General features: G+C 40.3%; 1 protein-coding gene across 4 annotated transcripts in view; it reads right to left on the bottom strand.

The window, feature by feature from the left end:
- LIFR (LIF receptor subunit alpha) overlaps positions 1-27,998 on the bottom strand; it is an 89,659-nt gene that overhangs the window by 20,931 nt on the left and 40,730 nt on the right. For 3 of the 4 annotated variants that reach the window (XM_087759733.1, XM_087759731.1, XM_087759732.1), the window contains exons 2-11: positions 25,596-25,702; positions 12,930-13,084; positions 12,102-12,222; positions 9,939-10,090; positions 8,021-8,184; positions 6,473-6,647; positions 5,923-6,192; positions 3,777-3,906; positions 1,771-1,934; positions 182-327 (exon numbers count right to left, since the gene is read on the bottom strand). In XM_087759733.1, coding sequence (XP_087615859.1) covers positions 182-327; positions 1,771-1,934; positions 3,777-3,906; positions 5,923-6,192; positions 6,473-6,647; positions 8,021-8,184; positions 9,939-10,090; positions 12,102-12,222; positions 12,930-13,011 — 1,404 coding nt within the window. In that variant the 5' untranslated portion in view covers positions 13,012-13,084; positions 25,596-25,702. The remainder of the gene's footprint in view (positions 1-181; positions 328-1,770; positions 1,935-3,776; positions 3,907-5,922; positions 6,193-6,472; positions 6,648-8,020; positions 8,185-9,938; positions 10,091-12,101; positions 12,223-12,929; positions 13,085-25,595; positions 25,703-27,998) is intronic. The other variant, XM_087759734.1, reaches the window with a different exon arrangement.

Here is a 27,998-nt window from a genome sequence, read left to right on the forward strand (position 1 = left end):
GAGCAGAACTTTTTCTGATTTTAGTAGATGAACTTCTAGTCATTACCACATTAATCACTTAATAAGATGATCAGAATGAAGCTCTTAGAGAGAAAAGAATTTGAAACGTAATTAGTTCAGTGAAAAAGATCAACATCTGAGCCAAAAAAAAAAAAAAAAATCCATTAAAAGCAACACTTACCAGTTTTCGCTCAGAGTAACCACTGCTAATTTCAATTTGACACAGAAGCCTGATCTCAGCAAAGCTGCCATTTATAAACCAACGCAGACCGACATTTGTAGAGCTGTTCCCAGAAGCAGTTAACTTTTCTGGAGTTTTTGGATGAACTTAAAAAATAAAGAAAGAAACCCTCAGTTCTAAGAAAAAATCATTCACTTTAGTTCAGAAAAATCTGATTTTAAAAGATCAAAGAGAATCAGAAGGATAAATAAGTGATCCGATCAGCAACTAGGACAGCTGGTGCTGGGAAGCAAGCAGTCTCATTCCTGAGGCTCCTCTCAGTTATCAAACATCAGAACAGATTTACTTAAGGCCAAGCATACTAGCATGTGTGATAAGGAGTTGGAGACACAGAAAAACATTTCCCCTCCTACTGACTTTATCAAAAAAGCAAAACATGAACTATTTCAGAGGACCACAGTGACGGATGAAATTAACTCAACTTTGTTCACCTTCTGGGAACTTTGTAAGTTAGAACTTAAAATTTGCAGACTAGGACAGGGTAGGACTCCTGAATGACCTCTCCCTCCCGAAAACTCCGTTCACAGAATTTTTCAATAATATTCACTACTACTATTCATAGCTATCAGAGAAAAAAACCTCTACTGTTGGAATTGGTCCCGTTACCATTAAGGAAAAATGTACTCTATGTTGGGAATTAAGTGGACAGCGAGGGAAAGAAAGGAAAGGAAACAAATAGGAAATAGCAGTTGTATCGACTGGGTGCAAAACAGCCCAGTTTAGAATTAACAGAAAATTATGCTTTTTTAGGACCTGCCAATTTACTCTGACAATTCTAATCTCGGGCTAGTTGAACTGAAACATGGACAAAAAAAATGCACCACCTTCAATGTCAAGTGCAGGTTTTCAGAGACAACAGCAGAATTCTGTAACCGTTAGGAACCCCTGAACCCTCAGCTGTGGTTGTGGAGGCAGATGGAAAAGGACAGGGTAGACAGCACTAGAAAGGTGGTCATCTTCTCCCTTTCCTTGCTTAAGCTAAAGGTCTAATGAAAGAAGTAATTTCTTTCTATAAACCATGACAGCAGATGATCATGGTTATTACCAATAACAGGTAATAGTCCTGCTGTTACCTTTTAGGGCTACTTTTTTTATGCTCCAAATCCTGCTGTTGTAAACCTGCATAATATTTTGCCCTATAAGCAGACACTGAAATACAGGGTCACTCACAGTTCATAAAGTTACACCTAAATTTTAATTATCGATGTGTAACAGAATATGAAGTAATACATAAACAGCAGCTGGCTAATTATTAGATCACAAGTAGCATTTATCCACACAGCAGTGTATCCAATCTGGTAGCACTGCTGTGGAGAACTGGCATCTCCCTGTACACCTAATTGTTGCTTCAGGACATGTCCTAAGCTATTTTCTTTTCAAGTTGAAATTACTGAACATGGCAAAACACTGGTGACAATAAAGCAAAATAACAACAAGTACACCATGTCAGAGTTCTTCAAACCCAAAACAAACAAATGGTTAGCATGCAGTAAACATATCTTTTTGCCTTTGTAATTCTTAAGTCTTACCTCTTTGAGTTAAATCAACCAAAAGCGATGACTCTGTTTGCCCGATAGGATTGGAGACGCCTAATATGAAATTGTAGGTTTTTTGATCAGCCAGTACTGGGAAGCCACAGACACGCTCTCTGTTCATTTCATTGACTTCGCATGAAACATTTTTACCAGAAGTTCTACAAAGTAAAAAAGCAGGGAGGAACAACTTAATTTTTGAGTAAGATAATTTCTAGCAACAGTCAGAAGTCTAGACTGAAAACACAGCAAAGAACGATGGGTTCACTGACACATGGCTTACAGAATGATTTGATTGCAGAGGCATATCTAACACCACAACGCAGGTTAAAGTGGCATCAGTCATGACTTGCCCTGTTCTCACGTGAAACTCTCCTCTTCCACTAGCATAACATTTCCATCCTCTCACTTCTCAAAAGCCTGGAAAACAGGTAGGTCCTGTAAAACCACCTCACAAGTCACAACTAAGATTCTGATTTAAAGTATCTTTGTTCAGATCAGCATACATTTGCATTTAAAGAATGTTCTTAATTGCTTTCTGAACTAGGGAGATGCAAAGTACATTACGTCTTTCTATCAGCCCTGCCAAATCTAAACTAAGGTTTGTTACCTGGGATACATCCACTAGTCCCAGCCGTTTTTAAATGAAAAGCAGGAGAGGCAGTCTCGTAACAGCCAAGACCAGAGTTACATCTTTAGCGGTAAAATCTAAAGTGTGTATCTGTATGTATATACATATATAGAAGTTGCTTTAATTACAATCTCTGTAAACCTCTCATTCAGTAGCACAAGTTTAATTCCTTCCTTCAGGCATTTTTATTGTGTTCTAGCTGAGCTCTGAGCTCTCTCCACACCATGCTCTCCATTTCAATAGCTCAGTGTGGGCTGGGAACAAGGATGAGAATATTTACCCTGAAACACATCACATTTATCTCCTCAGAGCTTTGGGCTGAGCAAAACAAGTCTGAACTACATCCTTGTTTATGAGCTGAATATGGGCAGCTGGTGACTGGAGCTGCTTTCCTTTGAATACCTGCTCTGTTTTATCCACCTCTTTGCACCCTACCCAATGACTTTTTAGCACTAGCATCCTGGACAACATCTGTGACTGTAACTCAATCCTCATTGCCTCTGACTTGCTTCAAAGCCACCATGAGACTCCATTTCCCATCTGTTTGTGTGACTCAGGCCTCTTCTGGCTCCTTTCACTAACTGCTCCTTGGCATTATGGGGGAGCCTCCTTGCCACAGGAATTTTGTTAACTCCTCACTAACTTCTAATCACAACCACCAAGGAATCCCATTTGCAAGTGGTATTCCAAAGCAACAATTCTTCACTTTTAAGGCTTTACATGGCCTACGATTTAAGACAAACTAGTGGGACACCAGTCTTCACTTCTTCCTGTGGATGACGGCATTGTTATTTGTCCCTTTCAATGTTTTCCAGGTAACATGCCCTTTGCGTGCTCTACACTATCTAGCTCTTAATGCTAGGAGGAGAACAGGTATAGACTTACTGCTATTTTCCCTGGTAATATTTGGGAAAAGCCCCATGGCCTGTCTTACAATTGTGTCTCAGTGAGTTTCTGTCATCCTGCACAACAGAAACTCAGTACATGTCTGACAGATGATCTGACACAGGTTGCAAATAAAAAAAAATTTAAAATTAGTGAATGACTCCTAATATCTCCCTGTATTTTCATATTGGTCTTATCTACATCTTGGTAGCAGCCTGACACACTAAGCCCTTTATTTTCTCATGAGTTCATAATGGCACAACTCTTTGGGAAAAGCCATCCATAATTCCCATTGGAATTTTGCAGAGCTAGACAAGAGTTCTCCAACTTCAGTTTAGTTTCAACTTCCACAAACTCTTGAAAAGTATTTAGGCTCTAAACAATGGAGATTATCTCATTTAAATAGGCATGGTGCAGTAAGTCACAGGCAGCAATGGATATATTCCAGTTCTACCCTTTTACTCCTTTTAGTGCTGAACTATTTTACCTTTCAAATAAACTGTACTTTGTTCTTCGTTTTCCATATAGTCCACTGGGTCTGCCTGGTTTCCAAGTGCATTTTATTATCAGGAAGTTGGATGTTTCACAGCTGAGGTCTTGGGGAATATCAGGGGCATCTGTAGCATGAAAGGAAACCAAAACAGTTAGCTGATGCTTTGCCATCCTAATGTGACAGTTGGGACGCTTCCTGAAACCTTCACCATTCATTTTTGCTGGCTCTAGATTGCGTGCCTTACAAACACACGGTAATAGTTATGCTCCAACCATATAATTAATATGCTTTAAAAAATCCAATAAAACAGATGGATAATTATTATCAGCCCCATCTGACTAACACTTGACTCTAGGCTTCTAAGTGGGTGGGTAATCTGGTAAATCACATGCAAATATGTTCACAAGCTCCAGGCTCTGACCTGGAAGTGTTTCACTGAAACTCTGCCAAGACTTTTCCAAAACCCTGAGCATCAGTTCAGCCACCGAGCAATGCAGGAATGCTGTCGGCTCTGCGTCACATTTTCTTACACGCCACCCCCACCACTGCTTTGAATTCTCCAAGCAAGTCATGTCAAGGAGATGTCCCCTTCAGCATGAATTCTACACTGAATTTGAAAGTTAAAGCAAGCCCCAAATGGCTTATCCTCTTCACCGTTGCTCTGGAATCTTTTTCTTTTAAAGCTTGTTCTTTGCTTCCATACGAGAGCAGTGTTGAGTGCCTTATTTCAAGTCTCATTCACTTTTCTCCAAAAGTGAGCACAATAATATTCATGTAGCTGCCCTAGAGAAGGGACGCTAACACAAGAGGCAACAGTGACAGGCTTAGTTCAGATTATGAACAGCGGGCCAAAAAGAACACTTATTTTGCCAGGCCTAGGCTTAACCAAGGTGGTGTGCACACACATTTACTTCCTCTATCTTTTCTTCCCCAAATGTGTCTGATCAGCAAAAGCATCACAGTAAGTCCTCTCACCTCCCACTAAGTAGGTACCACAAGAAGAAACATTGGCCGGAAACAAACTTCACCACATCCCAGCTCTTCAAAAACCACTGTATGGGAAAAACCTATGGGATTATCACAGCCTTTGTTCATGAACCACTGATGTATTTACTTGGATGATCCTCCCACAAAAGCAAATACTGCACAAATAATGTAAAAATGGCATCTCACTGAGAAGTCATAAAGGCTGGATTCTGTTTTTCATTTGCTATCACACACTTAATACACAAAGTCATGAACAGGAGGCACAGGCTGGAGTTAGGAACACACTTTCAAAATGAGTCCAGTCTGTCCTCTCCTCTCCTTTCCCTGAACCCCATGGACCCTAAGTTCAAAGGCAGGCATTTGTAACGGGGAACAGGATTCTAATGGGCGGCTATTGGAAGATGATAACTCTCAAAACCCCTGTGGGGAAAACACACAAACCTCTGAAGTGACCGATTATGGGAAAGAAGAACCAGGTACTTTCAGTAGTTTGTTTTAAGAAGTATCTGTATCTGGAAGAGATTTCTGAGGCTGGCATGATCACACAGAGAAGATACACAGTCATTCAGTAGCTTTAAAGAAAATACTAAAAGAATGTTTAGAAGATTTTCCAGGAAACAAAACTGTCAGCTGGGTTCCTTTCTGTAATTAGCTCTCAGGGAGCTACTGCCCTGGATAAGCATCTGTTGTTGTTGCAAGTCTAACTCTTTTATTGTCTTCATTTGACTGGTTGGTAAATGAATGTTTTCACTTACACTTCTTGCTCTTACTCTTGCCCAGTCATGGACCAAACCAGAACAGATGTAAACCTAAAATGATAGAGACTGAGGATGAATCTTCATATGGCAATAAACTACTAAGTATTCCAGATCATGAAGAAGTGCCTTAGAAAAAGAGATCAAGGAGAGAAGCACTGGGCCAGGTTCTAAGAGAAGAGGGCTTACATGTGTACTTCCTCATCCTCCCAGCCTTGGTGTCTTCTCCAGAGGCTGGAGTTTCCATAGTGAAATCAGACAAGTACAATCCCAGTTCATCCTCAGAAACCAAAGGCCAGGGGGAAAAAAGCCACAATAGTATTTGTTTCCTAGGAGAACCCTAAGAGTCTCAAAATGATTTTTATTTTCCTAAGGTTAGTAATCATAATGATACGTACATCCTACAAACAAGACAGTTCCATCCATCTCATCTTCGGACAGTATGCACACTACATTTGTCCCACTGGTATCTGAAGCACTGGCATTTAGCACTCTGATGGCACTGCTCCGCCTACTCAGATGTATCATTGGGTATATTTCTGGTCCATAAGTCATCCGTTGTATCTGCTGTCCTTCTTCATGGACACAACAAATTGTCACATCTGAACCTACTGCCACCACGGTGTCCTGAGGAAACACCCCACTCCCATTGGGCTCGGTATCTTTTCCTAGCAGAGAAGGAAGAACAGAAAACAAAAACAGAAAAAAAACCTCACATGAACCATTTGCTATAAACATGGTGCTGATCAGCTAAAATGTTACTTAGGAGCACTCCAATGCATACAAATCAATGTTCCCTAGGTTTCATTAACTAATGATTGCATTATTTCTCTCATCAAAAGACCCCCGGAAGCAGCAGCCCATCATGGCCTAACGCTTTTCCTCTGATTTTGGCTTGCTTTTCACAAAGCAATCAAAGTCCATGTGGTAGCAGGAGAACAAACATACCAGGGACCTCTTCTACTGGGCTCCAGTCACTCCAATCCTTGGGGCCAACAAACTGTGTTACATTAACGTAACAGCGAATCTTTACATAATGCGATGTACACTCCAAAGGCATATCTGATGTCCAGTTCCAAGAAAGAATGATGTCTTCATGAGTCAGTTTTGAATAGTAAGTTACCTACAAAGTTTTCCCCCAAAAAAACAACCAAGAGAGAGTTTATGAACACCTGTTAGCAATGACATATAGAATCACAGAATCATAGAATAGTTTAGGTTGGAAAAGACCTTTAAGATCATCAAGTCAAACCGTTAACGTAGTGCTGCCAAGTCCACCACTAAACCATGTCCCTAAGCACCGCATCTACACCTCTTTTAAATACCTCCAGGGATGGGGAGTCAACCACTTCCCTGGGCAGCCTGTTCCAATACTTGACAACCCTTTTGCTGAAGAAATTTTTCCTAATATCCAACCTAAACCTGCCCTGGCACAACTTGACGCCATTTCCTCTCGTCCTATCATTTGTCACTTGGGAGAAGAGACTGACCCCCACCTCACTACAGCCTCCTGTCAGGTGGTTGTAGAGAGCAATAAGGTCTCCCCTCAGCCTCCTCTTCTCCAGACTAAACCACCCCAGTTCCCTCAGCTGCTCCTCCTAAGACTTGTGCTCTAGACCCTTCACCAGTTTTGTTGCCCTTCTCCGGACACACTCCAGTACCTCGATGTCCTTCTTGGAGTGAGGGGCCCAAAACTGAACACAGCATTCAAGGTGCAGCCTCACCAGTGCTGAGTACAGGGGAATAATCTCCCAGTTGTCAACAGAATGGCAAATTAAGTGAAGTAAATCATAAAATACTGATAGATGGTTGGAGTGTCCCCCCTAACTTTCAGTTGTGTTGTGAATTTACTTGGACAAAAGCCTAAGGTGCTAAACAGCCCAACAGCCAGGTAGACTGCCAGCCAGAAATACCAGAGGGCAGGCATTTGAGGGAGAGCAGGAAGCTTGCCAAGCATTTCAAAAGGTATATATTGAATCCCAGTATCCTGGGCCTCTCCCAGGCAGGGAAATGTTCCAACTTTTCCAAAATGAAACTCTTCTAATATTAGTCCCAGGCTGCACATTTTATCTTTTCTCCATTCCTCAAAACTATAGAACAGAGCTATAAATCGGCCTGGAATAACTGCGGTGGCAAAAAAAAAAACCCCAAACTGAATATTCAAAGACCACCAAGACTTGAGACAGTGTTGGAGAAGCAAAGCAGAGATAATGGTGTAAAATATCTGTCAAATTCATAAGCAACTTTTAATTAAAAAAAGTACTATATTAAAAAAATAAAAAAAAAAGCTGTGACTGTGAATAAGTACTGGCAGTATAATAGCCAGTGTCCTCACAACTTTGAAAATTAACAAGAAGTTACCTACCAGAAGCATGACTACACTCAGGTTCTGCAAAGCTGTACAAACTTCATTATTCTCAGCTTTCTTCAAATGACCTCACAGAACATTACTGATGGCAAAAACTGTATATATATTTTTCATAAAGAAGAACTTACTTGTGTGACTTCTTCCATTGCTTCTTTACGGAGTATCTGAATCTGCCAAAAGGCATCCAGCCCATATGGGAAGACTGATCCATTATCACTCCACTTCAGATTTAATGTGGAAGTCGAAAAGTCAGGTGTTAAACTAAGAATGTGTGGAGTGAGAGGAACAAATGCTTGAAAAAGAGAGAGGGGGAAAAGCCATATTCAAGTCATTAGTCAGCAACACCAGCCCTACAAGTGTTTAACAGCCACATCTCTCTGCTCTCAACTGGCTAGTAGCCATACAAACATGTAACTCAACCTCTGTAATTAGAACAAGATAGGCTCTGTCATTACTTGAGCATGAAAGTTCCCAGGAAAGCACAGGTGTTGATGAGTCACCAGGTAGCATTTTCTTCTAACATCTCAACATGCAGATATGTGAGTAACTGATCATGCATATGACTCTTCAGAACGCATAGTAAGGAAAACATCATATCTTTCCCACCTTTCATTCAATGCCACAGAGATAAAGGAAACATGATGACAGTCTTTGAAGTGTACATGAGAACACATCTAGGGAGGATGATGCAAAATCCCCCAAACGAAGAAGTGGGTTTTGGAGACCAGCACGGAAGAGGGGATTTGCAACAAAAGCTAGAGTAGGGAGAAAGGAGAGCAGAAGCACAGGGTGGAAGAAGCTCACATGAGGATCTGAAGAGGCTCATGGGGAATGTGACTTTAAGCTACAAGAAATATTAAAGGCACGACATGGTGACAGGGACAGGACAGGGAGATTAAACAGAAGCATCTCTTCTACGAATGGGTGGTGGTGAAGCAAGAGGCTGAGAAACAGGCAAGGGTTATGGCAGTTCAAGCATTATGACAGTTCATTGGGGCTGGTATAGAATAAATCCTGTTTTTAAAATGTGTAATTTATCCAACTTCGGTCCTGGCCAAGGCTCTGAGGGCCTGCAAAATGTTCAGTACAGTCAACATGCTACCCAGAATGACCTGTGACAAACCTGAGAGACCCAACCTGCCTGGAGCCAGCAAGATGCTGGACAATCCAGTGTATTGCCCACATATTCTTGAGTTGTTTTTCATTAAAGTTCTTGAGCAGCTCTCAACTGAAGAGAAAGCTGAGCCATGGATAAGAAGTGCTACTGACTTCAGACTTTGACTGTACTAAAGGAATAAGCAGGCAAACCAAAACCAAAGATAAAATTATGAGCAAGTGTGGCAGATGGTGTCAATGCCATCTTCAGCTTACCACTTCCTCTTTTGGGAAGAAGGAAGTGGGAGAAAGTCTGATTTATCTATGACTGCAATATGATGCAGCCTACCTCCCGAGCATAAATGTATTTGTTCGGTTTCATATACATTTGAACAGAATGGGTAAGTTGGGCATATATTGAGAAAATATGATCCTGTCAGGAGTGATATATAATATAAATGCCCTTAAAATGTTGTGAAATTGCAGGAATAAACTACTTAATTCTGTAGGGGTTCAGCATTTAAAATGGAAGAACACTAGGAAGCACTAGGAAGTTTATTCTCCCTTTCCAAAATCAAGTCTGAGCAAATGCACTTTATGCCCCATGTAGGTACTTCAGTATGTAGATTAGGAACTTGTTTACAAATCCTTCCTAATTTGCAATTAGGAAAAAATAAAAAGGCAAAGCGTGATTAGGGGGAAGCAACAGTATTGTACTTCGTTTTCCTCCTCACAGTCTGCCCTCAATTCCTCTGCTATGATCTACAGGTAAGAGGGGTTTTCTTTCCCTTGAAGAGAGAGAGAAAACAACCTATTATGTATGGTAGATTCATATGGTCTCAGCACATCAACATTTTACATACAGCAACACTGCCAAAGAAAACTGCAAGTATACACACTTCTGGAGCATTGTTAATCATAGTATGTACACACATAAAACCTGATACTTACAGATGTCTGTCTTCTGAATTTCAAATTCTTTGGTAGCAAAAGCAGTTCCAGAAATGTTGTTTGTGGTTATTGTCACCATGGTGGAGCTCTGCGGGACTGGAATCTCAACCCTTTTCTCCTTAGTTTTAAAACACACTGGAGGGGGGAGGTCACTGAAAAGACAGAGAGGATTAAGCAGGTATTTCAGCTGATAGGAAGCTAAGGCAAGTTAAGTTCTATTCCTAGGACACTAATAAAACTTAAATTCTCTGTAATACACAGAGAACTCCATATCAAGTCTGTGAAGGAGTAAGACTTGCATGGCTTTTGGTTAGTATCAGATTAACAGCCATTCCCTGCGCACTAATTGTATAATGCAGCTACCTGGTCGTTAAGACAACACCTCAAAGTGAAAAAGTAACTTTTTAAGAAAAAGACACATTTCTGAAACCTACAGTCACCATGAGTCAATATTTCAAAATAAGCAAAATAGAAACCCCCAAAACCCAACAGTACTTCCCTCTCCCTTTATGTTTCCTATCTGTCTCCCTCCATTTCTTCTCCAAGTGATGGCATATGGGTGCAAAGAGCAGGTTCACTCATCTGTGTCCCCATCTCAGAACAAATCTTTTAGCTCCCTTCTGCTGTTCAGCCCGTAGGGAAAGAGCAGAGGGCAGGGGGGAAAACTGCGAAGATGGAAATACAGTCTGTGCATAATGTTTATGCAGTGCTCAGCACAATGTGATCTGGCCTTCGTCTGGAGGTCGTAGACACGTACAGGAAACAATAATGGATAGGTCAAGTCCCCTTGCTCGTTACCATTGATATGCAACTAGAAAGGCAAAAAGTTTGGAAAAACCCAGACCTTCCTCTTGGGGCAATGATGGGAGGAAGGAAAGCAAAGAGAACAATGCCAGACTTCCTGCTGAGGGACTATTACTCACTTATGAACTGGAACAGGAGCCTGGAGCTCCCATGGGCTGGAGTCAAGAGCTTGGGTTGAACTTTTAAGATTCACGCAAGACTCTGGGCTAGTGAAGGCCAGCTGAGACTTCAGTGCTCAAAAGGCTATTCCTCTTCTGCACTGAGATATTATTAGAGGATGTTTGGGCAACTGAAAAACAAAATCTCTTTCCCTCAGGGAGGTCTGTATTAAGCTCAGCCCTCAGCCTTTCTGCTTCAGGGACCCAAGCCTGTTCTGCTTTGCTAAGAAGAAACAGCAGCAGCTACATGACTGTTCTTGTTTAGAGGGCCGTACCTCATGAACTCTGCACTCCTGAACTCTGGCTGCAATATCACATATATGTGGGGCTTTTGTATAGAAATGATAGCAGGCAACGCAGGAGGAATAACTAGACACAGAAAATCAAACATGTAGGTGGAAGAAGTGCAGCCAAACCCTGGGACTCCAAGGACAAATTTGGGCTGCCTGCAGAATTTACAGGAAAAAAGACAGTACAAATATCTGGATTGGAGGCAGGATCAAGATGCAAACAGGATTTGAACTCATCCCTAGCACAGGATAAGCATTTGGCAGACCCACAGCATGGGGAATTGCACATGTAGTTCTCATTAGTGAAAAACACATTGAAGATTTAAATTTTTTTAAAGTTTCTCAAAATTTTCAACTCACATTCACTTTTGAAAAGCTATTGTAATTGTGGAATAATTTTCACGTTTCCTCTAATACAATGCCTTCCAGACAGCTTAAAATTTATAAAGGTTATAAGACAGCCACTAAGAGATTTTTCATGTTTTTCCACATGTGAATCTCAACACTTATGTCATATATTCTACCGCTTTGGCCCATAACATCAGGATCCACTTCTTCCAACTATCATTTCCTTTTGGACTGAACCTGGTATGGAGATATACCTCATGAAAACTCTGAGCAAGGGCTAGGCAGATACACAGAGAAGTCTGAATAAATGAGAGCATCTTCCAGTCCTTTGAAGAGAGCAAGCAGGAGATTTTGGCAGGAGAGTTTTCAGCATGAAACAAGACTTTGCCAGAAACCCCGCCACTGCCTAAGTTAACGGTGCCTGTAGGGAGCACCACCCAAGGAAAACTGATGGGGAGATGCTGGGAAACAACAGCATCACAAATTCCATGGGCAGTGACTGAGGAATAACTATACTTCCATCACAATTTGGTAGTTTTCAATCAGGTATACAGGGGGCTTACTTGGTAGTGTAGCAAAAGTCAGTTTGTCCATGTCTTCCTTTAGAAGAGACATCCCAAGTACAGATCATTTTATGTAAATTGTGTGTTATGCATTTCAAATTCTGGGGGTGCCCCAGAGAACCTGAAATCATATAAGAAACACAGTCACAAACTGCAGGTTAAAAATGACTGACCAACTGTAAAACAACTGCTATTGTTCACATCTATAGCCATTCTTTTTACATTTTTATTCCATCCATGTCTGGCCAGTATTTTAAAATTGTTGAATGATTTGTGTGCCTGATTACAAACAGCCACAGACTGCCAGATTTCTAGAAGTACCTAAAATCTGGGTTTATACTTGTGTGCAACGACACAGGCAGCTGTCTCTTTCCACAATACCCGTTCCTAGACTAGCCTAATAAGCAGGCTTTGGGCCAATGGCAAAACCGCAAGCTTTGATGCTAATGAGTTTTTTTGCTCTCCTCCGTTGTCCCACATGGAGGGCAATTAATGACAGAAGGGCAATTAATGATAACGTGTGAAATTGTTGCAGACAGCCGACATATACTGTAAGAAGGTCTCAATGTGGACATTTACACCAACTGCATATGCAGACTATCACAGTTGCATTATGGAGAATTTAACACCCAACTTTGCACTGGTTTACAAGATGCCACTGCTTGCTGGAAAGCAGAGACCAGGCCTGGTAGCACCTCCATCCCTAGGACGGTGTGGGACCGCAGAGGTGACAGTTTTTGAACTGGTAGGAAAGCAACGTAATTAAATGTGTCAGTACAGAAGCTACAAAGAAAAAGTTATTAGTGAATTACATTGCAATTAACTCACCTATCTCTTGGCTATATATTAAGCTTCTTAAACATAAAATAGCTAGTACTAAAAGGCAGCGGAGGCTTAAATTCTTCCACATGCTTCTACTGTTTGTTTTCAGAACAGCAGCTTCAAGCAGGAATAAACATCATCTTCCAACAAGCTGGTCAGTTCTAAAATTAAAAACAAAACAAAAAAACCCTTCAAAATTCCAGAGCTGATTCTCCAGAAACACCACTTCTTGTTCCATGTACTTTTCTTCTTCAGTGCTGCTCCCAGGTATAGCAACTCCTTCCCCTTCTTTGTCTGGCAAGCAAACCTTTTCAGTGTCCCAGCCACTCCTTGATGAACATGTTTTCAGTGAGGCATTTCAAAGATAATCTCAAGAATCACAGACATGTAAAACTCAACTGTCCACAGGCCTCCTTCAGGACCACCTGAGGCTAGAACAGAATAGACATGGCAGGGTATCCCCCAGAACAGGTCTCTTCAACTTAGATGAAATGTCACATTCACAAAGGGTCCTGTATACTGTGAATGGAAATGTCCCCTGCTTTGGATATGGGTTTAAGGGGACAGGGCAGCCCACCTGTTTTCCTCTCCCCTCTGCTCACTTTTCATATTGCTGCTACTCAATGCTATGGGATGCCCGAGACACTGCAGAACCAGATGTGATCACCCAGGATCACTGGTTCAATCCAGTGTTAAGTAATAAGTTCTGGAGGGAAAAAAGGAAGGAAAAAAAAAAGCACACCATTTCTCTACTGAAAAATACTTGTTGCTATAAACATTGATCTTAAAGTAAAAATTACCTAGAATATTATGTTTCATGTGTTCTTTGAAGATTAACGGGTTGCATATTTTCCGAAGAGAAGTTCAACTGTTCAGCAGGATCTGGTGAACACATTCAGTTCCACCCACACATCGGCCACCATCAGTTTTTGTTCTCAAAAAGAAAACTGCAGGAAAGCTTACCCTAAAGCCCAGCCAATCCCTGGTGCATTGTTTCCCTGCCACCTGAAAGCTCTGAAGACTTGAGCACCCTCCCAGACACCGTAACTCCCATGTAGCAAGGGGCCTTCTCTCAGCGACCAACAGCAGAAGGGACATTTTCATATGAGAACATAGCTGAGCCAGCCTCTCCTACAGAACAGTTTTGTAAAACTCACATTTTATCCATGCTACTTCTTTTCGAAGTCTTAAGTGGAAAGGCTTCTGACCTTGTCCTAGAAGTCTCTTCCAAAGCTAGATGTACATTGTCAGAATGACAGACTTTGCCTAGAAGCCTCTGTAATTTTTAAAGAAACCTCTCTTCACTGAAGTCCTCTATGCCACCAGGAGTGTGCTCCCTCATCCCTGCAATACAACCGTGTATTTATTATTTTTTTTAAAAGGAATTCTCCCTCAGAGACAGCTGGGAATGCCTGAAATGCTCTTCTGTCCCTTACCAATCTGCACTGTGCAAGGAGAAACATATCAGCACCACGTCAGATAATCCAGATCTTTTCACAAGAGGCCACTTCTTTCTGTTGGTCTACAATAACCAGGCAGCATAGGAGTTGAGGGATGCTATGGTAAAGGTCAGTGTTACATCTGGAGGGAAGAAACACCCTTCAAACTTAACAATTACTTCATTTTCACCAAGTTCTCAAGCCACCAGAAGACCTCGCTAAAAACATACTTAAAAGCTTAAAAGCTATACTACCTCACACACATTCAGTTCTTTTTATATCTTCCTAAACTGTAATATCCATGCTGTGTAACTTGTTAAAGGCCAAATCAAGAGTGAAGTTTGACAAATCCATGTTCAGGTAAAGATGAATCAAGAACCTGCCAGCACATAAAATATAATAATCTCTGTGCCAGAAGTCCCCCACTGCATTTTGGTGTCTCTCAGGGTCTTCATATTGTATTTGTCCATGTTACTAATGAAAATATGGGATGTTGCCTCCAGGTTTAAACTTTGCTCACAAACCTCTAACTTCATCAAAAACGTGAAGACCACTCAGACAGACCTGGGAGTTATATGAATAAAAGACTGATTTCTATTTACGATATACATGTAAATTATATCTATTTGTTTGTGAGTACTTCTTCAAAGGCCATTTCTAGTTTGCAGAAAAGCCCAAAATCAAAATTTCAAGTTTTACATCAAAATTAGTTGACAGTCCCCCATCAGCTAGCAGAAGCCAAGGAAAGAATAAGAAAATGGGAAAGCACTGATGCTACTTGAAGGAGAGAAAACTGCATTGTGACGTTAATTAAATCCCAAGCCTCTCACTTTCTGAACACATCTGTACAGGATTGTGCAAAACCTGTTTGGACACGCCAGGTTTATAAGGCAGATTCAGCAACTACATGTGTGGTTCAAGAAAATCTTCTGGTTTTCTGCACTCTTTCAATACATAGCTTACTGAGTAGTCCTCCTACTACAGAATTTTTAAGACTAACATCATAGCAGTGAATTACAAGAAATTCGAGTCATACCAAATTCTCCTAACTCAAGCAGTTCTAGTTTCTGTTTCAGAGTCCAGCACCATGTACTTTCATGCAGAGCATGATGAGTGTCTTGTAAACCACAGTCTTTCGTAAGAAGCGTAGACTCCCTGGTTCTTGTCTTCTCACACACATTTTATAGCTTGCTGAAAAGTTGGCAATTCGAAGCCTCATGTCACATAATTAAATGCCATTAGTCAGGAGAAAAGACCCCCACTTATAGGCTTGTTTTAATTATAAAGTTACAAAATAATTGAAGTAATTTAAAAATAGGAAGTTCACTTTCTTTGGATGAAAGCTGCCTTCCATCAGTTCAAGACTAATTCAAACAAGGCATGGAGTTTTTTCCTTACCCTGGAGAGATATGAAAAGCATGTTATCCTCTAGGCAGATGTACTCTTAAGATGGATAGGACAATATAAGAGTCAGAGATACTTATTTAGGACAAGAGAGCTCAACATTGTCAGAGGAAGGCAAAACCTTGACCAGGGCTGGCTGGAGTGCAACTGCAGCAGTTGCTACTAAGTGTAAATGTCTTTATATTGTAAATCTTTATTTTTAAAAAATGAGATGAAGGGGGTCAGCCCATTCCCTCCACCAGAAAAAGCAACTGCAACTAAACCATTTTTAACAGACGTCCATCTTAAAAAACATCAGCAATAGCACATCCCATAACAATCTCATTTCCTTGGGCAATCTATTCATGTCACTTCACTGGCACTACCATTAGTGCTCCAAATGTGCTACACAACTGTCTCTTGCTCCATTTTAAGCACATTACTTTGTCCTATCTCCAGCAGACAAAGAACAGTTTATCCTTTGCCTTGCAGCAACCTCTTACATAGAAGGTGACTGATGCCAGGTCTCTACTAGCTCCTCCCTTAAAAACTCCAATTTTTTTCACCATTTCCCAGTCTCAGTTTCTAGATTTCTGATCATTCCTGGAACAAATATTTCTCTGTGGACCAAATGTGCTGTATCCTCAGCTTTGAAATACTTCTGTCCCCTGAGGCCTGAGCATTATCAAGCACAATGAAGGAACTTTTCTAAGGCAAACCTATGCGTAGTATCTGTTTACACAACCCATGCCGTATTTGCTTTTCTCCCAACATTCAGACCTTGTTGACTCAATTTCAGCGTGTGATCCAGCCCCGGATACTACTGTATAAAGCTGCCACATAGCTGTTTAGCTAGTACTTCAGACTCCAATTTTATCCTCAAATGGACTGCAAATCTCCTGACTTAGCATGAGTATATTTGCACAACAAATTCATCTCAAAGGCCTTGCCTGAAAAAAATCTTTCACTTTTGAAATTTTAAAATAAGGAAAAAGCCTCCCATAAATCTATGTTAAGGAACAATGTTGTGTGTGTATCCATAAAGTATTCACATGCAAATTCATGCCATATCAACAGCAAAGGCATGGCAGACTTCAGTATATAATTGCCCGTATTTAAGAACAGCTGCTAAAAGCAGGATTCCACAATAACTGTTGGAAGCTACACTACATGGAGATGTCCTGACATCCTGCTCAGGGTTTTATGTTGTGCAGATGAACTACCCTTGTGCCTGTGGTCAGAAAGAAGTCCTTTTAAATTGCTTTTTATGCAGATAAGTTAACAAAAGAACAATTGGAGTTAGATTCTTAATCACTGAAGCCAACGGATGGTGGCCCTTATTTAAAACAGCTCAATACCAACTGTGGACTTTTAAATGACTTTTAAAGATGTTTTGATGCATACAGTGCACCTACTGGTAATCACACAGATAAAAGAGGGAAAGTACTCCAAGTCAATAATGCGCACCAGGGAAAATACCTGTGGACAGCTTTCCTTCAAAACCTTTCAGCTGTAAAGAAGGTTAAAGGTTCTGTGACAAGCTGAGAAAATGAGGGCAGCACCAGCTGTTTGACATTGACATGCTAAGACATAGACTTAACCTACCAAAGGGAAAAACAGAAGATAACCAGTATCTCTCCTACTGACTGTGTTTCATATTATGTATTTCTTGGCTTAACTGGTTCTGTGTATCTTTTTTTAAAGAATAGTTGACCAAATGCTCGATTCTCTTTAAAGGTAAAAAAAAAAAAGTATTATTTTCTTGGTCAGTTGTAACAGCTCAGCTCTCTAAGCACAGAAGTTCTCCAAAGCTCTGCTCTGCTTTTGAGTTTTCTGGTCTCCGAATGTATTTTATTGTCAAGTGCTTGGAAACCACTTTGACAACAAACAAACAAACCAAACAGATAAAAAAATAAAAAAATCTTTCTGGCCTTCTTTCTGCCTGCAGTCTGATCTGCCAGTCACAACCCTCCAGATTTGGTTTTAAAAAACTTATGAATTGAGGATCAGCGGACACACTTTTTATGACTATTTTTGTGCTCCACAAGCAGATACCTAAAAAGAAATGGTTAAAAAGTGAGCTTATACAAGAGGTTTAGGGAAACCATAAGTGGAGAACACTAAATGAAACCATGAAACCAGTAAAAACATGTATGAAACATAACAGAAGAAATCTGTTTGTCAATAAATTTTCTCAAGTTACAATTTATTTGTTTTTTCTCCACAGTTAAAGTTATCATCATAATAATTTACCACTAAATGGAACATTAAAAGCTCTCAAGGAAAATGATTATATAGCACACCACCAAAAAATTGTAGAGATTGATGGCAGGCTGCATTTTTGGCAATACTGAAGAGCCATCATCCCAAGTACAGCCAGGCAGAAATGTAGGTGCTAAGTATGTGCCTAGATAAAAACCTTATTGCTACAAGAAAAAATATTCTGCTTAGCAGGTGGAGAACACTCATTTTACTTGTCTCTGCCCAAAGATACTAATTTAACCTTCAATGTGAAAGAAAACACGCCTATATCCAGATAAAAATGTATATATCAAATTACACATCCTACTATTGCCAACAGAAAGCTTCCAAAAAAATTCCCCTATCTGAAGGACCATGCCAGAAGTACACATTTCTGGGAAACCAAGCAAATTGCCAATACAGCTGACAGTAAAGACAATGAACACAGAAACAGAAGATGAACTGGCTTTCTTTAGAACAGCTTTGCTGATCCCAGATTTCAATCTTTGACTTTAAAGCTAGCTGAGTAATAAAAAAAATGGAAGTAGAATTAATAAGATTTATTTGAGGGCGTTTGGCTGTTTTCCAATAGAGTACATTCTTCCACCTCCTTAAAAAAATTCCCAAAGTTGAGACAAAAATCTCTCTTTAGTAATCTAAATGCAGGCTTTCCCTCTCTGTTTTATAATATGGCAACATTCCACGTTATAAAAGATTCGCAGGACATGAATCACGAAAACTCGTTTATAAATGAAGGCTGGATCCCTTTTGGGAATCTGGCTTTCCCCAGTTCTGAGGAATTAGTTTAAGAATCTGCTATTTCTCTTTCTGAAAGCTGATACAATAATTCAAGTTGCCTATCTGCACCAAATGCACTCTCCTAATCTGCAGCGGAGGAAAAGGAAACAAAGACAGGGTGTTACGATATTATACAGTAAATGTGTAGGAGTGCACAAGGCCACATTTTCAGTCCTTTGAGACAAACTTTGTTTTCTTGGTTTTTTTCCTGTCAAGCACTAGGAGAAAACCTCCCTCCTCACTGCTTCCTCTAGCTGCCAAACAGCAGCATCACGTCTGAGACGCTGAGAAGCCACCACAGTTACCTTGCAGCCACGCCAGGCTGCTTCTGCTCTGCAAGGTGAAATGAGGTGCCAGGACACAACACACAAGCTCAACACAAGGACCGACACTTTCACAAATTCATTTTCAAAGCTCCTGGTCAAGCACCACCTACAAAGCCAAGCATTTTGGCAAGAAATTTTACCAACAAGAGTAAAGGTGCACCCCAGCTGCAGTAAATATTTCACCTGGCTCAGAGTCTAAGGCCAATGTGCAGCTGCACCTGCTTTCCAGTAATTCCAGTTCTTCCTTTCTTCCGATCCCAGGACTGTTAAGCACTATGGAAATACAAATAAGCAAGCTGCAGACTGGGAGAGCTGGTGGATACTTCCATGTAGCAATTAGCATGAGAAGCACCCTCATCTGGCAAGGAGATGAGAGAAAACTCTTTGCAAGGGATTTCCTGACTTGGGAAAGGTGATGCATGAAGACTATATACAGGACAGGGATCAGAAAGGTTTGAAGTCATTTGCTTAAGAAATCCATGAAAAAGCATCACAATTCAAGGGTGCTTTTATGAAAGCATTTAGTACCCACTGGACAGCACAACACACAGAAATACACACACAGAAACTGAGACCCTTAGGACTTGCCTTTAGAAAGAAAGGAAAATACACAGGAGCAGCAGATGTCAAATAGTTTAATCATAGCAATGGATACAATTTTGAGAAGGATTTGGAAAGTGCGGTGGAAGACTCCTTCAGGTTACTCATGCCAACCAAAAAAACCCCACCGAACAAGAACAAGCCAGGTGGCTGATAGAAAGAACTGGGAAGAATACCCTGCTGGGACAGCTGGGCTGGGAAGAAAAAAGAAGTGCAGAGATACTGAAGAGGCAGGGCAGCCAGACAGAGCAATGGACTGAAAGGGCAGAACAAAGCAAAGAGACACTGTAGGAATTGATGATTTATTTTTACCACAATTAAAACTGAACTTATTAGATGACATTTTTTTGTTTTTTCAAGCTACATATAAATTTTGCTGAATTATGCCCATTTTCAATTAAACCGTAGGCTAATTTGGAAACTGTTAGTCCTACTGGAGTCATTTGCCATGCCTTGCCCAGAGTACACCACGCCAGAGTGGTCCCCAAGCCGGACACTGCATTTGATGTTCCTAGCATGAGATTTTCAGAAGAACAAAGACACTTTCAAAAGAAAATTGGGTGTCTAACACCTGAGTTTGGAAGTTCTTGCCCATCTCAATTAGCCACCAGGCACATGGTTAAATATAAGCACATCCATCACCACTAAAAACACAGCACTGCTCTCCAGACGGGAACAATAGAACACAAACTCTTCTGAGAAACACAGTAAATTCTAACACTACCAAAAATAGACTAAATATGTTTGGGCTATCTGCAAGCCTCTTCACAATTTATTGTTGTTACATACTAGGCAAATGTTATTATAGATTACCCTCTAAGCCTTATTAGACATCAGAGAAGGCAGCTAGAGAGGCCTGGATTGCAGTCGAGTAAAGGTTGACTTCACTCTGCAACCATTTCCTCAGCAGGGTCTCTCCATTCAGCTGCAGAGTTTCATCAAGCTTGTACGGACACAGTATGCTGAGACTTCACCTCCTCATTCTGAGTGAACTGAACCTGGGCAGCATGTTCAAAGGTTATTGCCGGGGTAAGAGGACAGACAAAGCATTATCAGATAAGCCCCACTTCCTTAGGAAGTCAGCTCAAATTAACAAGCACAGATTCTTCTCCCATAGAGGTGCAGATGGAAAACACCTAATCATCTGAACAAAGAACAAAGCAAAGGGGTGAAGGTTAAGGCCAAAAGAGAAATTTTGATCTTCAAGGCTATTGTGCTCCGCAGGAGAAGGAAATGGCTCGGAGTCATTTACACACTAGCATTTTAACCCATTCAAAAAAATGTTTTATACTTACTACAACTGGCAAATTAATACTGCGATAAGGTGAAGGATTCAACTTACGTATTTGCGTGAAGCTGATACAGCTACACACATTTCCTGATATGCTTGAATTTGGTGACCTCATGGTCAACACACTTCCTTGAATTCTTGAGCTTCACAACGCAGCATGGAACAAGTACACTGAGCAAAGGCACACAAGTCTGATTACTTTGCATATATAAAAAACACCTCTTATCCTGAATGCTATGACTACCCACTACGGCTTTTCAATATTTAATACAGATACAAAGCACAGAAACAAATGTACCGACATTTTTTGCAGTGCATAAACCTAGAATCAGATGAAAATACACAGAGATTTCCCACTTCTCCAGTGCTTGCTGGATTTTACCAATACATAACTGAAATAAAACTAAATATTCCAAAGCACATTTCATTGTTTGGGGGTACTGTTAGTCTCTGTGTAGTTCTCAAGACAGAGCATCTTCAGAAGAAAATGTCATTTGCCCACATAGTAAATTGCGCTTTACTCAATGTGAGGTTCAGACGACGTCTCTCAGACTTTACAAAAAGGGCTGCAGAAAAAAATCGTTGTTCCTCAGAAGAGTCATGTTATCTACATAATTCTGTCCCTGCCACTTCTCTTCAGCTCATACGTCCTTATGAACTAATAAACATTAAAGAAGTTGACCTTATTAATGAAAGAGTTTATTTTCCTTAATCTGGCAATGTCCAAAAACTTATTTTGAACTATATGACCTTTAATCTTCTTTCCATCACAGGAAAAGCCTATTTAGTTTTATAAGAGAACACTGATAATTACTGAAGCAATTCCAAGTGTGGTTGTTTTTTAAACAACCGGCAATGACCTGAGGGTTGGAATCCTTCATTGTTTACAATGAAACCTGTGGTATTGGAATTATTTTTAAGGTACAACGAACCAAATCCAAAGAAAGTCTGTCTTCATGTGTACAAACAACATATAAATAGATCAAATGCTGAAATGCAGCTTTCACATTAAATAATATATTGAGAATAACAAGCAACAGTTACGCAATATCCTTTTAGAGTGAATGTAAGGAATGAGAGTCACTTACGAGAAATAAATTGATTTTTTAGTAACTGAGGGAATGGGCAATTCCTGAAACTTTAGATCTATATTTTCTGATAAATTCCCATTGTATTAATCTTTCTTGAGGCTTTAAAAGCTCTCATATTCTGCTATATTTCCACTTCTATTAAGTACCAGACGTGTCACATGAAGACATACTGCGGCATGTTATCATGTGTAGGCTACCTTTCCATTGGGGTGAGCAAATGCTTTCCTCTCTGCCCCACTCCCAAGTGGGCACTCAAGTGCTGCCATTCCCCTTCCAACCTCTCCAAAGAAGGAAGGTCTACAATATAGTATGACATTATCAGGACAAGTCTGTCCATGAATAATCACATAGCAGTTGGCATTTATTTCTTTCACATACTAGTTTAGTTGTACCTTATTCCCCTCCAGCTTTTCATTTATGCATATACATGCACATCCTCCTTTTAAGGTTGCAAAGCATAGGAATTAAGTACTCAGAAGTACAAATATTGACTTCTAGAGTTGATATGCATCAGAGCTCGTCTCTTTCCTAATTAGGTTTCATAGACCCAAGACAGACCATTGCCAGGCTATAAAGACTAAACATTAATGCTTGCACTGGTGCATGCATGTACACAGACAGACACAGCTACTGGAAACTAAGACTCACTCTGTCTCCCACACACGTCTGCTGATGGTACCGGTACCCTCTCATTCTCTTGCTGTTCACAGCCTTCATGGGAGCCATGGACCTAAAAGACATGCAGGCACACCTAACCCAGCTGTCTGAAGCTAACACTACTCCTCCTTGTCCACTTTGCTCCTCTCACAAAGGTCTCCAGGCCCCTGCAAGGGACTTACAGTCCACTTATGGATCAGCTCTCATAGCAGCACAGCTAGCGACCCAGTGCCTCAACAGAAACTGATTCATTCATGTTACCCTTTCTACCCCTCTAATAGACTCCCATACCTCCAAAATGCAGACAGCCTCAGCTCAGTTTTAGTGTACTGCTCCTTGTCATCCCCAGCTCTACAAGCATGCAGCACTTCCTTAACTGCTCTAACTGAAATAAATCACTTACTGCAATGCCAAAGGCATGAGATGTAGTTGTTTTACAATTAAATTAACACCAGGTTTTCAATTTCAAATAATTTAGGCTGAATATTCAGTTTAGGTACAACATTGTTTTTAAAAAAAAACACATTAAAAAAGTTCAAATTTTGTTTCCAATTTCTGCTAAACCCAATTCAAACATAGACGGAGATCTCTCAGTCCACAGGAGTGAAAAAGATGCTAGAAAATTCCTAAGTTTATTCAGAATACTCCAAATGAGAAGTTAACATCTTGTCTGTTGGTTGGATTTAGCTATCTTAGAAAGTTTCTTGATTTTGCTTGACGTAAATAAACTAGCAGCTCTTTAGCTGTTTCACAGAGGGTGTCAGAATGGAAGATACTGTTATAAAGTACTCTGCAGGGGGATAAAACACTTGAGCAAACTCTGCACCATTAAAATAATGCTCAGAAAAAGGAACAAAGCAATGAAGAGCTGAACATTTTAAAATAATAGGCAAGATGGCTAGGACGCATATGTATCATTGTTATTACTGTAAAATAAAGCAATGCTTTTCTGTCATTCCTTTTAGAACTTAGCAAAACCAGTGAACTGAGTCCCCGTATATAACCCACCACCAAGTGCTGAGATAGCAGCGTCTGTAAGGCTAATGGTGCCACATCTCATTTAAAACTGAAAGGAGCTCATAGAAAATTGAGACTGCTATTAATAGGACACAGTGAGTCAGCTCCACAAGTCTCTCCTCACCTGATTCAAACTTAGAATAAGAATACAAAACAGAAATTTTCAAAGCCACAATTGCACTTCATCTCACATCTTCACATCATTTTCGCATGACCATCACTACCATCGTCTTTAACTTGGATCTGCCTCTTCTCCCTCAATCCTCCCTTGAAAGCAAGATTCTTCTCCTGAAGATCCCTTTTTTTTTTTCCTTTCTCTTCTCAAGGGTGACTATAAAGGGCTGTGAAGAGGGAAAAACAACCTTGGATTTTACACACACAAGTCATTCCAACTTTGCTATCTCTGTTTAACAGGGTTCTTCCTTCCTGCTATTATTAGTAAATCTCATGCTTTACTTCTGTCAGTATTGAGCTGGCAGCTGATGTACAAAAGAAGAAGGATTTCTTACTTATTAGCTTCTGTCACCAATAAATCCTTTATACCTACACACTGGCATGGAAAAATCTCTTCCAGTGAAAGGCTGTTCATCACACTTCGCAGGCATTGTTGCTGATATGTTTAACTTTTTTGTTTCACAACTCAGCAATGAAGCAGCTATTGTTTCCAAAGTGCTGAGCAAGTCCGGCTGTGGGAATGAGAGACGTGCGACAATTCTCAATCGTCTCTCTGGTGGCTGCAGAGTGAGGTGCCCAGGCACGGGGGGAAAAGGCAGGGGCAAGGGGAAGCCTAACAGCAGAGAAGAGAGAGTTAATTGGACCACTAACCTTTTGGTGTAGTTATATGAATGACATGTTCTGCTCCAGTTCATCTTCAGCTTCTATTCCAGTGTTGTATTCCTTAGTAAAATTTCTGCTCTTTATGCATCTTATCAGGTCCATCCAGATATATAGTACATGACTCACAAGGACAAGCACGCTCTTATAAGCTTACCTGTCTAAATCCAGAGACTGGCAAAACCTCTAATGTACATTTCATGGTATGAAACACCAACATCTCACTTTTTCTTACTTTTGTAAAATCCTCTTCTACGATAGCTTGTGCCAGTCTCACCACGAAGCAAGTCATTAGAACCCACAGAGCATTTAAAAATAACACCATCTCAGCCATCTTTGGAGACTACTCTGCTTTTCCCATTTCTGCAATTTTCCATATTAAAGAGCTATACACTGGATATGTACAAGGATCATATTTGCAAAATATATTTAGATGACAATGCATATGCCTCAGGGACATAAATATTTGACTTTAGAATAATACATACAGAAAGTCTTTGTGAGCTATGGTAGAAGAGATTAAAAAGATCAGAGGTACATATACGTATTAGGAATGCAAGTGACAAATATCATTTTTTTCCAAATACGAAAATTAAAAAAAAAAAAAATCGACTATCATTAAAGATGGCAAAAATTAATGCACATTACTTCAAAAGAAGAGATGAACTGGAGGGAATTATTACCAATACTTGTTAACTTCTTATTAAAGTGATCAGTTCACCAAATACCTGCGCTTAGATTGCAGCATCTTATTCATCTTAGTTCTCAAGTCCCATGAAACAAGCAGCTAGCTAAATGCTATCACAGATCACCTGTGCCCTCTGAGGAGAAGGTATTTCAAAGCTGCGAAGTGCTGCTCGTGACTAACTAACTGCTGATTTGTGCAAGATAATAAGCCTCAGTAACCACATATATACACGTATTGCTCCTGAATTTGCAAACACATAAGTATATGACTAATTCTGTCTTATGAATAAAAGTATGCATAAACTCACATTCACACTCTTGGCAGGAGCCCAGCTGCAGGAGCCTGTGACAGGCTCGGTCCTTAGTCTTCAGTATGGGAGAGCTGAACGCTGAACTGGGCCGTCACGTTAGGTACCTGAAGTTAAAAGATTCATATATAATCCATCTGGAAGAATGCTACACTAGAGGATCACTCAGAAAAGATGTGAAATTATAAATATACCTTCTGTGTTTAAGTGCGTAGAGAGGAAAACTAATACTATTTTGCTGAAAGCCTGTTAGTGACCTAATTCTACGGGCAGCTATTGTAATGCTGAGTGCTTGCTCCCATTTCTGTCTGCAGTAATCACTGCCCACACTCCAACCCAGAGTTACCTACTGATTAGCAAGCATGCATACAGCAGGGCAAAGGGATAACAGACAAGAATCTAACGTTTTCAAGGATACATTCTTTGCATATTAACACCATCTGCACCACTCGTTAGTTGAAATATGGGGAAGCAACCGGAAAACATTCATATTTCAAAGTATCAGTTATCACAGCTCAAGCAAATAAATACATAAAAATCATTTAAAATAAAAGTGCTTACAACTTATTCTGTACGGATGAGGCTACCTTACAAAAGCACTCGATCCAACAGCGCACGAGAAAAACTAGCTGTTCATTAGCAGTGGAAATGGTTTAATCCAGTACAACGTCAATTTATACACAGGATCAAATGATTACTTAAAAGTTAGGGTCTGAGAGATTGTCTATTGTTGCAAAGCCTAAAACAATGCAACTATTTAGCTCAACGAGGTTACTTGATCAGAGTTCTCAATTACCCACACAGAGAAAGGATTTAAACATAGCTCATAATATATGAGAGACGAGAGTCAATGCCATGTAGTAGGCCTGCACTGAAAAGTGCACACTGTGAAAAGTAAAGCTAGTTAAGTATTGACAAAGCTCTTCAAGAATGGGGTGAACTGATTGAAATAAAAAATAAGATTGGAAGCATTCCTAAAAAAATTCTAAATATGGGCTCAATACAAGTCTTCCCAGACTAAAGTCTTCAGTTCACTTTACACCAACGTCAGACTAGATTAGCATAAATTTTGCATAGTTGTCACATTAATAAGCATTTTAATGGTGAAGGAAGACTATATACAGGGGACAAACTACAAACTTAGAGGTAAGGTTTTAAATAGGGGTCACACAACAGCTTGCTGGATTTACATCCAGAGTGATCCTGTCATTTGAAACATGAGGCAACATTTGGTCAAAAATATCTTTCTTCAAAAATTTCCTAGCATTTTGAAAAAGAAACAGGCCAATTGCATTTAATTTGGAGGAGAAAGCTGTTCTATATTGGGAATCATGACAATGCTGTTCTAGCAGATGAATTATGAGTTACGTGCCTGGAGACCGGTACACTAAAGACTTCTCATAGCCATGATCTTTGGAAGAGTATGGAGCAGGGCGAAGGAGGGGAAAAGGAAGAGGAACAGGTAGACTCCAGGGAACAGATATTATTATCCTCAGAACCAGCAGAAACCCTAGCAAAAGTAAGAGAGTTTGACATTTATGTCCACCTCACACACACAGTACTTCAGTGCTTGTTGCACATAACTCAAGACAACGCACTGAAGTCTATAATATAAATAAATCACATTTTTGTTTTGGTTTTTCTGTCTCTCCTCCTCTCTCCTCTGCCTAGGATTAAACATTAAAAGCTTATCTCCTTGGTTTTAGCTCCAGAGTAGCTGTAAAACCTCAGAGGTCAAACATCTCTTTTGCCGCAAGTGCTGAACTTGATCCAGAACATGAAATATTGTGAAAATTAGTTGTAGCTGGAATACTTATAACTTACATTCACCTCTGGGCTTCAGAGTCTGCAGAAGCCCCACCTATAATACTGACCACTATAATTTTCATCTGAAGTTCATTTGATTTCAGCAGCATTTTTGCCCTGCAGTAATATTAAGACTAATTATTTGAGAAAGATATTTTTGAGCTCTGTCCTCACTGATTTTATAGTTAAGAGAGGCCATTAGATCACCCAGTTCAAGAAGGGCAAATCCATGGTCAGCCATACAAACAGGGTTACATCACACGATGAGCAGCATTGCTGTCTTGGCGCAAGACCTTCTGGGTGACCACGTTAAGTCCTGTTTGGAAGGGAGAAGGGCTGCCAGGCTAAGGCAGATACCACCAGACAGCCCCAAAAGGCAACTGCCTGCCCAGGCCAGCCCCATGATGAGCAGAGACATGCCTCGTCTCCCACTTGTTCAAATCTCCCTCTCCTCTAGGCTCTCCAAGGTATGTGGGATGTGCTGTGCAACTCTCAAACATGCAAGTAATTTGAAATGCAGCTTGTAAAGTTACAGAAAGCATGAATATCAGAGATGCTTAAACCACCCTGGTGGACTGCAATGTGGCGGTATCTTCA

This window comes from Nipponia nippon, unplaced genomic scaffold (genome assembly GCF_047370975.1).
Source record: "Nipponia nippon isolate SJK-2023a ecotype South Korea unplaced genomic scaffold, ASM4737097v1 scaffold_20, whole genome shotgun sequence".
NCBI lineage: Eukaryota > Metazoa > Chordata > Aves > Pelecaniformes > Threskiornithidae > Nipponia > Nipponia nippon.